The 14265-nt window shown below is 53.9% G+C and overlaps 1 protein-coding gene across 1 annotated transcript in view; it reads right to left on the bottom strand.

The window, feature by feature from the left end:
* Positions 1–14265, bottom strand: part of Trpv4 (transient receptor potential cation channel subfamily V member 4) — a 34169-nt gene that overhangs the window by 14767 nt on the left and 5137 nt on the right. The window contains exons 2-3 of the mRNA XM_050121174.1: positions 7178–7593; positions 3476–3648 (exon numbers count right to left, since the gene is read on the bottom strand). Coding sequence (XP_049977131.1) covers positions 3476–3648; positions 7178–7563 — 559 coding nt within the window. The 5' untranslated portion in view covers positions 7564–7593. The remainder of the gene's footprint in view (positions 1–3475; positions 3649–7177; positions 7594–14265) is intronic.

Genomic DNA, 14265 nt, shown 5'->3' with positions numbered 1-14265 from the left:
AAAAAAAAAAAAAAAAAAAAAAAAAGGTCAGACATCCATCTTTTGGTTGGTTTTTGTTATTGTTTTGAGGCAGGGCCTCACTATATAGCTCAGGCTATCCTGGAACTCACTACATAGAAGAGGCTGGCTTTGAACTGAGAGATCTGCCTGCCTCAGCCTCCTGACGGCTGGGATCAAAGGCGTGAGTCACCATGCCCAGCTCCAACCATCCAGCTTCACCACGGGACCCAGCAGAGCCTATCTCCATCCCTCTATTCCCCTCCCCCTTCATTTCTAAGTATACATGTGCTCACACCTGCACTGTGGGCAAAGGTCGGCACTGGGTGCTCACACCTGCATGGTGACCAGAGGTCGGCACTGGGTGCTCACACCTGCATGGTGACCAGAGGTCGGCACTGGGTGCTCACACCTGCATGGTGACCAGAGGTCGGCACTGGGTGCTCACACCTGCACCGTGCCCAGAGGTCGGCACTGGGTGCCCACACCTACATGGTGGCCAGAGGTCGGCACTGAGTGCTCACACCTGCACGGTGACCAGAGGTCGGCACTGGGTGTTCCCTCCATCACTCTCCCCCACTTCTGAGTCAGGGTCTCTCATTGGATCAGGAAAATCTGCTCGTTTCCCCCTCCCCAGAGCTGGGATCCCAGATGTGCCATCTTGCCTGGCTCTTTCTGTGGATTCTGGAGATCTGAACCCAGGCTCTTGTGTTTGCACAGCAGGTACTTACACTACCAAGTGTCTCCCTTGAATCAGCTCTGAAAGCAGGACATACCAAACAGCACGTGCCCACCCGTGGGTTTCCTGTCCCACAGAGCATTTACACTAGTGTCCTCGAGGGAAGGGAAGAGCCACAATGCTCCCAAAAGTGTGGATGGAACATGCAGAGGATGTGACATCTTAAGTGGGATGGAACGTCTGGGGGTCCCACAGGTGCAGTTAGTGTAAACGTTTTCCATAACTGTCCAGCTTCTTTGGGGGTCAGTCTGCCAGGAGCCTGTCACCTCCCGCTGCATCACCAACACCCTATTCCAAGTTTCTGTCCCTCACTGTGATGTGTTTGGCTATAGGAACTAGCATCTTTCTCCAGACAATCATAAAAAGTAAATCCCCCCATCCTACCACCAATCAGGCCTGGAAAATGGATTCAAGGTGTGACAACATGGGATGAGGGCCAGCTCTGCAGGCTGGCACCTCAGAGTGGAAGTCTTGGCTTCCCCTCTAGTTTGATGGCAATCAAAGGAACACCAATGAATCAACCAACATTGTGATGAGCAGGACCCGGGATAGAAATGAGCCCTCCGCACATAGCTATGCTGCACTAGGTCTCCTGTGGGAAAGAGTGTAGGACCACCTCCCCGGCTGCAGGAAGAGCTGGAAGCCTGGGAAACTTCCAGCCCGACCCCAGGACTGAGCTACCTGACAGCCTTTCTCTCCAGCTGCTCTCTCCTGTCACCTGGGCAGCTGACCCAGGATAACACCAGCTAGCTGTCTGTCAAATGCATCAGAGATTACAGCTTCCCATGGGCATCCAGTAGGGGCTGCACTGAATGCTGGCCAAAGCCCTGGGGGCTGTGCAGATGTACCCCCCCCAATCTCTGGCCTAAGGGTAGTGTGGATCCCCTGTTTTATCCATGGCAACCCAGGTCCCGCCCCAGCCCTAGAGTCCCAGTCTCTGAGAATGTTCCCATCCAACCGAGATCCTCAGCACCTCCCTTCTCCCCACACCTGCCCCAGTGTGTCTGTTTTACCTATTTTTTTCACACCCTTTGACTGACTGTCATCTCTGTTACCATCACCAGAACCAGGCACTGCCTCTCACAAGCCCAAGATACTCCCCTGGTGTGACCGGCCTCTGAGGTCCTCCTTCACCCACTTGTCACCCCAGAGATCATGGTGGGCCACCAGGTCTTTGTACTGACCATCACTTCACTGCCCCCCACTCCGAAATGCTCCTCCTTCCCTTTACACAGCTGGTGCAACTCACTCAGACTTCATTCAGCGGTTCGCATCCTCCAGGAAACCCTCCTGGGTTTCCCCTCACTAGCTCTAATATTCTAGTACAGCCTCTTGTAGAAACATTTTTACGGTTTTGACCAGGTACTTGTTTCTGTGGCTGTCCCACCTGGAAGCCTGAGAGGCACCTGAGACCAGGGCTGTTCTCTGCCTTGCTCCTCGGTTCCTCATTTCGGCCCCACCCTACCCCTAGCCCTCACCTCTCTCCCTGCATCAGCCTGGCGGTGCCTGGTACTTCATCGGTGCCCGATGGCATCTTGTTGAATCACTAAGAACCCACTAAAGGGGCCACCCAGACACCTCGAGTAATCCCACATCACAGCCGGCACAAGGGCAATGGAGAACCAGGTCCTGGGCCTGGGCTTCCACACGCTCCTCCTGTGGCTATGGAGAATCTAAGACCAGCTAGAGAAGAAGCAATTCCTCAGCTGACCACCAGGTGGACGTCTCTGGCTATGGTGCCTGCCGGAGCCAGGGACCTTAAATTGCCCATTGACAAACAGGAGATTGTGAAACTACCCAAATTGGGGGCAGGGCATGGGGACAGAGATTCCACCCTGAAAATAGGATGAGCTCATCAACCTCCAGCTAGAAAAACACACAGAGGAGGAGCCATGTTTTGTGACGCCTGAAGCTTGAACAATCTGGGGGTGCTGCTGTGGACCATGAACGATGAATACAAAAGCCAGTACCAAAAGCCTAGAGTTTGTTCTTAGTAAGAGAGCCCTAAAGCTCTGCTGGTGTCCCCTGTCCTCAACGCTACAACCTCAGGCCCAGCCAAGTCCCCACCCAAATCCACACTGATACTGTCTACGGGTTTCAATCTGGGCTAAGAGTCCCCCACCTCAGTCCCAAGCCCAGAGGAAGCCAGAAGCTTGGAGGACCAGCTCCTTGGGACTCTGTCCTGCCCAAAGCCCTGGACAGTGGCCTTGCACCAGAACTGTTCACTAGAACATTCCCTTTGCCTGACGTGTGGGGTGCACAGGAGAGGGATATGTGGTCGATAGGTGCCACCAACATACTCCATGGCCTCTCACAACTCCAAGCCGGCATGCACCACAGGATCGGGCATTACTGTACTTTATAGAACCCAGTAGTTCTCAAAAAAATGGGCACAGAGATTTGGAAGAACCCAGTAGTTCTCAATGGACCAGCACAAAAATCTGGAAGGAATTGTAACATTGTAAGAATCAGGTCCCAGGGATGGAGAGATGCCATAGCAGTTAAGAGCATTCTACAGGAATGAATATTAGTAGTGGTCAAGACCCAGAGAGGTGTGGTAATGTGGTAAAGGATGTACCCTCTACCCAATGATCTACTGATGTGTTTACCCAGACTCTGCCTGATGATCTACTGATGTTTGGGGTCCAAAGAGAGCTGCAAAAGGGGAAAGGCATTGCACAAAGCCGAGCAGATACCCCTTCTACCCTCCCACATGCTATGCCCACCAGGGCAGCTCACCCCGGAACTCCTCATCAGTCAGGCGCTTCTTGTGGGTCAGTAAGAAAGAAAGCAGTCCATCCAGGTCGGCCGTGGAGCCCCGGGACACGATGTCAAAGAGGATGGGCCGGTTGAAGACTTTGAGGATGGGGGGTGGTTGGGGTGCAGGAGCCTTGGGGCTCTGTGGCTGCTTCCTAGAGGAAGGAGAAAGAAGGACACCAGGAGTTATCCTCTGTCTGCCCTGCCTACTCCTTACGGAGCCAGAGGCTGGGGGAAGATGAAACCCAAGGGGAAGACCAAACTGAAGAACTGTATAGAATGCTTTATCCGAGAAAGGATAAGCTGGCCTACAGTGTGTTGGGTGGAAAAACAGAAGGAAAATCAGAGAAGCCTGCTCCTCCTGCTGCCCACCCATCTATCCACCCTCTCTCCCTCCATCTGTCCACTCATCCATCCATCTGTCCACTCATCCATCCATCTGTCCACTCATCCTTCTATCCATTCACCCACCCACCTATCCACCACCTGCCCACCTGCCCATCCATCCATCCATCCATCCATCCATCCATCCATCCACCCACCCACCCACCCACCCATTTACCCATCCATCCATCCATCCACCCACCCATCCATCCACTCATCTACCTTCCCATCTATCCTTCCTCACCACCTGTCCACCATCTACCCCTCCTCTCACATTCTCACTCGCCTTTCCCTCCACCTACTCATCCATCCATCATTTATTGAATACTGAGCACTGTGGGGGGGTGAGGGGGAGAGAGAGGAGAGGGGAGAGAGGGAGAGAGAGAGAAACAGAGAGGGAGAGGAAGAAGGAAGGAGGGAAGGAGGGAGGGAGATCTAGTGTAGTTCAGGCTGGCTTGATCTTGAATCTCCTGCCTTCACCTTTGTGTGCTGGGACCGCAGGCGTGTGCCGCCATGCATGGTTTCTGTAGGGCTGGGGATGGAAGCCAGGGCTGGGGAGGGAAGCATGCAAAGCTGGCACTCTACCACCTGTACCTACTGCCTGGCTCTTGAGGAACACTGTCTATGGTACATACAGACAGGAAGAAAGCAGGGAAGGAACAAAGTAAAAGAAGGAGCGCATCTCCTCACTCACTCACTCACTCACTCACTCACTCACTCACTCACGTCATCACCTCAGGGGCTTAGTCCAGCGCCCACGACACAGTAAACACGTAATCCATGTTAGCTACAGCCACCCTCGTTCCTGAGGGCCGTGTGTCTGACGTCTGTATGTTCATAGGAGAGGGCTGAGCTACAGAGGCAGGCAGAAGATTGATAAGACCCAGAGAGGGTTAAGGAAAATGGAGACACTCATTTAGTCATTCAGCAAACATTAAATGGGCAATGGTTGTACGCTAAGTTCTGGGAGAGAAAGGGCTAGCCTGGACACTATGAGGACAGAGAGCCTTGCTCTGCTCTGTTCCCATCCAGCCCGGCCCTGAACGAATGGGATGCAACAGAGAGAACGCAAATAAGAAAACAGAGGGGAAAAGATGGAAGCAGAGGGCCAGGAAGGAAGAAGAGAAAGGCAGGGAGCAGCCACCTGGGGCTAGAAGAGGCAGGCCTGGGCCAGGTAGTCTCTCTCTCCTTCAATTCTCTGCTCAGGGCTCAAAGGAGCCATGGGAAAGGGGGTGCTAGTCATGGACTTTGGACCTTGTGAAGTGCAGCCTTGTCTACAGACCAGGACCGGGCATCCTCCTATCCGTGCGGGTATACTGTCTAGGATGCCACCTCTCTGAGAAGTCTTCTAGAACCACCTCTCCTGTCTCCGGTCCCTGCCCAAACCTAGCACCTCCCATCTAGAACCATGGATTTTCAAGTTTCTTCACCTGCCATTGCCCCACCCACCCTGAATTGACGGTGCTTCTGAGTTAGGCGCTGAATCTGGTCTGACTCACTGCAGGAGCTTGGGGTCAATCAATTCCACTTCTGGGCAGTTGTGGTGCTCAAGAAACACCAGAGAGTCCACAGATACTACGAGCCAGCTCTCGGCTGTGCAAAGATGGAGAAGGCGAGCCGGCTCCATTCTGCATGGCAGCCAGTCTTTCGTCAGCAAGGACTAGAGGACCCCAGCTCCAGGCCTCTCTAGACTTCAGAGGGGCACTCACGGAGGCCCTGAGGGGTTTCCAGGAAGGAAAAGGGCTGGTGTCCAAGCCTCAGTCAAGCCTGGGGAAATGTCTGCTAAGAGCCTAAAGGTCGGGGACAGAGGGCTTCCACACCGGCTGGGGACGGATGATGGGCAGAGGGGAATGAACGGGAAGGTGGATGTATGAATGAGTGGAAAACACAGCTGGGTGAGCGAGCTGGTGGTTTGCAAAGAGGAAGAAGGAGGAAGGGAGAAGAATCAGGCAGCCATCAAACGTTTAGTGAGAGATTGTGGAGTGGGGCCACACACCTGTAACCCTGAGTCAAGAGGCCGAGACAAGAGAATTGTGAGAAAGGCGAGTCGGAGCTGCATACAATGGCGTGTCTCAAAAAAGAAAAAAAAAGATGAAAAAAAAAGACAAATGTAATGAAGCCAGGCAGTAGTAGCGCATGCCTGTAATCCCAGCACTCGGGAGGCAGAAACAGGTAGATCTCTGTGAGTTTGAGGCCAGCCTGGTCTACAGAGCGAGTTCCAGGACAGGCGTTTAACCTACACAGATAAACCCTGTCTCGAAGAAAAAAAAGAAAAAAGAAAAAAAAAAACAACTAAAAACCAATGAACCAAACAAAAGAAATGTAATGAATGAATGATTTCTGAAGTGGCGGCCGGATGGCTGGAAGCCCTAGAGACATTCTGAAGTGAATGGCGGATGGACAGGAAACTGGGTGTGTGTGTGGACAGATAGATTGATGACGAGAGGGATGCATTTGGATGGGTGGATTATAGGTGCACAGACTGGGCAAGCAGGGGACGGGCACTTGGATGGGTGGATTATAGGTGCGCAGACTGGACAGGCAGGGGACGGGCATTTGGATGACATGGAGCAGAAAATGGCTGCATGGGTGGACAGACCTGTCGATACATACGTGAGTAACAATGAACAAGTACACTATTGGGTATGGAGGGTGGACAGACAAGTGGACGGATGGGTTGATGGATGAAAAGGCTAATGAAATATAAGGTATGGTGGCCAAGTCTTTAATCCCAGCCCTCGGGAGGCAGAGGCAGGAGGATCTCTGAGAGTTCAAAGGCAGCTTGGTCTACTTGTAAAGCCAGAGTTACATTTGAGAGAGAGAGAGAGAGAGAGAGAGAGAGAGAGAGAGAGAGAGAGAGAGAGAGAGAGAGATGACAGATAGGCATCGGTAGTTCTATAAGTATGTTTATACGGACAGGTGGACAGATGGAGAGATGGTGGACAGGTAGAAGGATAGATGAGGAATGAGTGGACTGGTGAGTGGGTAGTGGAGAGGAGGTAGAAAGACAGATGACAGATGTGCCAGTGTATGGTTGGAGGATGGCTGAACAAAGAAACGGAGAGATGGGCAAACAGATGCATGGGGAATGATGGAGAAAGGGATAAGGTGGGTGGATGGGTGGGTGGATGGATGGACGGACAGTGGGTGGACGGATGGATGGATAGGTGGATGGGTGGGTGGGTAGGTGGTTGGATGCATGCATGCATGCATGGGTAGGTGGGCGGATGGGTGGGTAGGTGGGTGGGTGATTGATTCAGTACAAAGGAGACTTCCCACCAGACAGCCAGGAGTACTCACTCTATGGCCTTCCTCCTCCACCTCTTGTTGTCACTGGGGTGGTGACGATAAGTGCCGTAGTCGAACAAGGAGTCCATGGGTGCTTTCTTGGGCCCGGGTACTACTGAGGACTCGTACAGGGTGGACTCCAACAGGTCAATGGGGTTGGGAACCCCCTTGCGGAAAGCACCTTGGAACTTCATACGCAGGTTCGGACGCCCATCACCGGGGCCAGCAGGGCGGCTAGCATCAGTCGGTGAGAGGGAAGAGGAGCCTTCCTCCCCCTCAAACAGATTGGCCAGGGAAGAGAGGGGGAAGGCCTCCCCACCAGAGGTGCCACTCTCATCTCCAGGGGGCTCAGTCACCTCCCCAGGGGCCACACGGGGGCTGTCACCAGGATCCGCCATGCTGCTCCCAGATCTGTTTCACTGTTAAGCCTGCGGGGGACAAAGGGGGTCAGGCAAAGCCCAGCCAGTAGTGGAGGTCCAGGAAGCCCCCTCCCACGTGGGCAAACAGCACTGCTGCCAGTTGCTTCAAAGCCACCGTTGTAATGACAGGGGCTGAGGTGGCCACTCCCAGATGTGGTCAGCGGCCAGCCCCAGGCAGGAGCCATAACAGGGGCCTCTTTGAGAGTCTAGAGACATGCATCGGCCTCCAGCTCAGTTATCCTAGACACTAGCTGGATAAGAAGGGCTAAGAGTCACTTCAGAGCCTGGATATTGACCCCTCTGACCCATGTGACACTCATTCAATCAGCATTTCACAGCCTCAGTTTCCTCATCTATGAGCTGGGGGTCACAAGCTTCACAGGCAAGCAGAGAAACCGTGGGACAGTGCCCTGCGTGCCTAGAAGCGCAGCCTTGGTCGGTAGGTGCTCCGAGGAGCCATGTGGACCTACTGCACAGGGCAGTGGTCCCCACAGCCCCTCCAGCATCGTGACTCCTCCTATGGGTCTGTATTGGAGGCTCCCAGATTTAAATTGAGGTTGGGGCTAAGTAATTCTCCTCCCCTCAGCCTGACTGGCTCCTGCCCACCTGTGTACCCAACTGTCCCCCTCCTCTGAGAAGTCTGCCCTATCCCTTAGACATGTGCTCTCTCTCTCTCTCTCTTTCTCTCTTTCCTAGATTAACTGCCAGGCAGGGAACAGACCCATCCTGAAGTCTCCACAGGATGAAAGACCAGAGACAAAGGTGTCCTTTGTGCCCATTTCTCAAATGAAGAAACTGAGGCTTTCACAGGGCAGACACATGGCTTGTGAAGACAAGACTTTCCAATTCTCAGGCCCAGTGTGAGCTCACTTAGAGCCAGCAGGGCAGGGCTCCCTACAGCTAGGCCCTGGGTATCCTAGAATCTTTTTCTTGCCAGTTGAGTACACACAGGAGTTGGTGTGTGTGTCCTTAGACCCCACACTAAGAAGGGCAACAAACTGATGCCCATTATGTTTGCTTTTCAACTGCCAGGAGAGGCTGCCCAGGTGGGAACATGGCAAGGGGCCTCCTGTGTGGGCAAAGCCGGGCACGTAGAGGAAAGGAATGTCTGGCAGGGGCTGGCTTCTCTCCTGACGCCAGCAGGAAGAGAGAAGCTGGACTTTGGATTCACGCAGGCTTGATTCTAATGTCAGCTGTGCTGTTTGCCCAGAGTGTGCCCGTGGGCAGGTCACTGGAGGGCCAGAGCCTCAGTGTTCCCCTCTGGATATTGGGCACAATGGCAGCTTCTTCAGACCTACAGCAGGAGGAATGAGGCCGAGTCTAGTCGGCTTTCTCTCTCTGGGCCTTGGTTTCTCACTTGTGAAACCAGGGTGACCACACCTCCTCCTGGGGTCTCCCATGTATGTGAAGCATCATTCAGAGCTAGGCCTCTGAGGCCACAGGTCCTGTCTATCTGCCATCATCTCCCTGTGATAGGGCCTTGTGACTTTGGTCTCTGCACTAGGTGAGGGCACGGCGGGGGAGGGGTGTTAAGGGGACAGCTGCTGAAAGTCAGGGGAGAAGCAAAGCCAGCCATGTGCCATCAACCATCAACATTACTGATCACTACACCCCTGGCCAGGGCAGCCCTGTGACCATGCCCAAGTCCCACTAAGAAGCTGACACCAAGTCTCATCTCTTCCTCTACAGAGCCCCAGCTGGACAGCATCCAAGTTCCTGGGGGGACCCCAAGTCAGGACACCTGGAGTCAGCCAGCCCTGGTCCAGTCACATGATGTTGGCATGTCCACAAAGATCATGATTAGCTCAGATCACCTTGAGATAATTCCAAAATCCACCATCGTCATTGGGAATACGGAGTCTAAGTGTCTCCCACACGTGCCCTCATCCAAGCCTCCTGGAATGACAGACCAGGGACATGGGGCTATGTTCAGTGACACATGTGGTTGTCCTCCTGTACAGGGGAGTGAGCCACGGACATCTACTGGGTCAAAGGATGCCATGAACCCTCATTCAGTGCCCAGGGCAACACTGCAAAAAAAGCCAGCCCCCAAAGCCAGCAGGGCGGAGGCTGAGGAACGGTACCGCATAGGGGGACACTGTTACAATTATCCTGTTACGGATGAGGAAACACACTGAGGTTCAGAGACATGAAGTAAGTTGCCTGAGGCCACATAGGTTAGTGCCAAAGCCAAGATCTCTGAAAGTGGGTTGCAGAACTCTGCTTCCTCAGCCCCTGAGTTTACCTGAAGAACAGAGGGAGGTAAGACCCAGTGACATGGCCATAGAGCTTCCTGGACACTCAGGGAGGGAGGGCTTATCACCCTCTAATCCCCCTGAGCCTCACACTCTCTACTTGTGGAAGGGAGGTGTAGGCTGTGACAGGAAGTAGGCCATATGTGGTCCAGGACACCGACCACACTGATGTTGTCGCTCCTTGTATCAGGATGTTGTCAGGATGTGACACAGTCCCGGCCGTGTTTCCCATCCCCCCTTCCCCATTGTGGCCCCCCTGGGAAAGTTGCCCATGCCCCTCCAGCATCTCCCTCACTCAAACCCCCGGGACCCTGATAAACAAAACTTTTCTCATTTTATGGCTGAGGAAAAGAAGGCCACCCAGGGAGCATATGACTTTGGAAAGGGTCCCTGAGAGGATCCTTCTCCCCTCAGTCCTCAGTCACCCAGGATGCCCCCCCCCACACACACACACAGCCTTCCTTCCCCTCTCATGCTGGGTTCTTTCTCTGTGGCCAGGAAGAGTTCACTCCCTGTTCTAATTTGCCCTGAAGGTTGCTATTACACATTCCAAGCCTCTGCCAGCCAAGCAGGGAGGGCCCAGCAGCAGAGAGGAGGGAGTGGGGGGGGGTGGAGGGTTGGGGGGGCCTCCCTCCTATGTTCTGTTGCTTCCTCCATGTTTGCACACGTGCCATGCTGGGAACAAGCACGGGCCTTCTTTCCCTTCATGCCAGCATGGTTTGCTGATGTCCCTAAAGGAGGGGATGTCTGCCATACATCTGGGACAGTGTGCACTCAAGGACAGGACAGACACCCTTACACAACCAACCACTTACTCCTGCATATTTCAGTCCCAATGTCCTTACTGTGTTTTTTTTTGTTAATCTACGTATCAGTCAGACATGGTATGGCATGTCTATAATCCCAGTATTTGGGAGGTGGATTGGAGGGTAGGTGTCAAGAGTTCAAGGACAAACCCTGTCTCAGATAAACATAAGGAAAACAAAATCGAAGCCAGGGGTGGTGATGCTCAAACTCAAGGCTAGCCTGGGGTACACAGTGATACCCCCTTCAACAATCTATGTAGCAAACTACCATTCCCCGCCCCTCCCACCCCCAAACAGCAGTCTTGACAGAATGGATTCAGCGAGGGTACAACTTTCAGGGCCCAGTGACAGTATCACAAGTCTGTCCACATGCTATAAAACCCTCCTGAATGCTCACTGTGTGCCAGGCCTGTGTCTGATTGGGGATTCCAATGTGAGCAAATTTGGTAGCAATGCCTCCTTGGGGAACAACATACTAGACAGACCTGCAGAGATGGCCAGTGGTGTTGAAGGCTGTATAGTCCACAGGTGCTCAAGAGTGGCCCAAGATGATACGCTCTGCGGTCATGGCCCCTTGGACAGTGGGACGTGGAGGAAGTGTGCAAACTGACATCATACTTTCTGAGGACTGGTTCTAGGCCCTAACTATGAGGCTCACGGTCTCTGGAGCCTTGGTTTCTGCACTAGCTCAACAGCAGAGGTTACCAGGTGAGCTGGCACCTGACTGAAGAAGTGAAGAAGCTTCAGGAGACAGCAGGCTACACCAAGGATGCCCGGTACTGAGATCCCAGGATGCAGTGTGGCCAGAGGGCTCCAGCGCCGCTGTCTTCTCTGCTTGCACAGGGTGGAAGTGGGGGCCGGCTTCATCATTCCAGGCTTTGCCTAGCCTCGTGGAAACCTTGGCACGAGTCTACCAGATGCCGACCTGATTATGTGAGCCAGGAAAGCAGCTTAAATCCGGGGGCAGGTTTGGGCGTGCTGGGCATCTCTGCTCCTGGGGATGGTGGCAGGGGGCTGCTTTTTCTTACGTCCTTCCTTTTGGATCAACACATTCCAAATGGACAACTGTTAGCTGCCACCTGCATGTACTGTTCTGGGGAAGACAAAAACGGATGAAGGACAGGAGACCTTGGTGTGGGTGCAAAGGCCTCTCTCTACCTCTGAGTACTGCAATTAAAGGTGTGAGCCACTACTGCCTGACCTAGATGGGATAACTTAAACTAAGAAAAGCTGGCTAGAAACAAGGCAAACTAAGGCCAGGCGTTCATAAGTAGGAAAAAGTCTCCATGTGTGATTATTTGGGAGCTGGGTGGCTGACCAAGAGTAAAAACAAACAAAACGAACAACTACACATGACCTCGAGTGCCAGCTGTGGGGTTCAGTCCTGGGGGGGAAGGGACTCTAAGGTTAGCAGACACTAGACAAAACACCAGCTCACTGAGCCCGTCTTCTAGAGTAGGAAGCTATGGCCCAGGAGTGGCATCACCGCTTCCTGGCTCCGGGATGGGGAAGCAGGGCAAAGCACAGGCACGGGAACTGGATTTTTTTTTTTTTTTGAGACAGGGTCTCATGCATCTCAAACTGGCCCTGGCGTTGCTGAGTATCCAAGAACGGCCTTCAACTTCTGATCCTCCCATCTCTCCACCTCCTGGGTGCTGGAGTTACAGGCTTGCACTCCCATGTCCGGTGTATGCAGCGTTAGGGATTAGAGCCAGGGCTTTCCGTGGTCAGGCCAGGCAAGCACTCTATCCACTGAGCCACTTTCCCCAGCCGGGCCTGGGCCTTTAACAAGTTATTTTACAAGGATAAGGGGACTCAGGTGGAAAGGGCTGGGGAAGAAGCATGTAGGTGGGGCTATGTGACTAAGTGATCCTGGGATAGTACCTGGGTCATCCTGGGTTGTGGGTGAACGGTGCCAACCGGGGCACTGTCGCAGGAACTGGGTGGCACACAGTGAGTTAAGTACAGTCAGTGTATGCTGGAGGCGGCCAGGCTGGCATGCGAGCCCTCAGATGGACGGGCGGGGAACGGAGGCAGGAGAGCATAAATGTAGAGGAAGGATGAGTGGATGGGTCCCGCCGGCTGGTGGGCTCCAGCAGCCTCTGCAGAGCAGCTGCCACTAGGAGCAACAAACAGGAGCTCCATCCCTTGGCAGCGTGAGACCCGCTGCCTGCCAGGCTGTGGCTGCCCGCAGCTTCCCAAGCCCCTGGCAGGCGGCAGCGGGGCACATCACGCCATGAAGGGCCCTCCCTGCCTGTATTTACCTAGTCTGTCTCAGCCCAGCCCACTTCCTGGTTGCTGCACAGTGGCTGTCTGTCCAAAGCAGACAGAGCTCCAGTGTCCTGCGGGGTCCCTCCACCTGGAGGGTGTCCCCCTCGACGCTCACACCATCCAAGCGGGGCAAGGCTGGGTGACTCACTGGCCCCAAGGAGGGCAAGGCCGCTGTGGCTACAGCAGCCGCTCAGGCTTTCGAAAGCCTTGGAGGGCTGGCTTGTGCCACAGACATTGCCCTAGGAACTCTTTGGGATGGGGCCATCTCTAGGAGACCCAGCTCTGGAGGGCTGGCCTGACTAGAAGCCATGTGAATTGGTGGAAAGATATGGTTCGGACACTAAGGCCACATTCTCTGGGACTCCGTTTCCTTGTAGGGTGATGGCACACTCCGGAGCTAGTGGTGACGTTCATTCAGCTGGCAACACTAGAAACCCACTGAGCTGAACATTTTTCAAGGCCCAGTGGGTGCTATGTGATTAGACCTATCAGACCTAAGGGACCCATCCAAGCTCAGTGACTCTGATAGTCCCTGCCCTCCTCCAGCCTCAGGTTCCTCTCTGCACCGTGGAGGACCGGACACGTATAAAACCTCTGCACCACAGAGCCTGGCGCACAGAGACGGGAAGGCTCTGTGTTCTCCATGGTCCACCAATGCCAGGTTCCAGCTCAGAAAAAGCGGGGATTTCAAAACCTGGGCTTCCTTCTCCCCAGCCAGCTCCTGTCCTGGGGGTAGTCCCAGCCACAAACAGCCCTGGAGAGGGTTTTATAGCCTCAGAATGTTGCCTTGTCTATCCTGCACCTCTCCTGTGCTGGCAAGGGCACTCCTCCTGTCCAAGCCCTGGTTTTCTTACCTGTAAAATGGGGGTGAAACGTACTGCCCCCTAGCGGCAAATGCGCCTATCATCGTTCCATAATTATCTGGTGCATTACCTGCCTGCTTTCAATTATACAGCGGGATGTAGTAGCATTCACTCGTAATCCCAGCATCTGGGGGTGAGGCAGGAGGATCCTTAGTCTAAGGCCAACCTGAGCCGGGTGAAGAAGATCCTATCTCAAAGAACCAAGAGCTGGGGATGTACCTGTGGTCCAGGGCACTTGACTGGCATGTGCCAGGCCCTGGGTTTTACCCCCAGCACTGCAAAGGTAACAGCTCCCATCATAAGGGTTGCTGCGAGGATTAAGTGCTATCATTTCAGTTCTGACACAAAGTAGTGATCAGTAATGGTTATCTGTGTCCTTGTGCCTAACCTCCCTTCAACTCACAGCAGGGAGGGAGCCCAGAGACATGGTGGCTGGGTGGGCACTGGACTCCAGACTTCTTGGCTCCGATGCCAGGGTTAGTGATC

This window comes from Alexandromys fortis, unplaced genomic scaffold (assembly GCF_014885135.2).
Source record: "Alexandromys fortis isolate MF-2015 unplaced genomic scaffold, M_Fortis_MF-2015_v1.1 scaffold_197, whole genome shotgun sequence".
NCBI lineage: Eukaryota > Metazoa > Chordata > Mammalia > Rodentia > Cricetidae > Alexandromys > Alexandromys fortis.
This window is presented reverse-complemented; position numbering and strand designations above follow the sequence as displayed.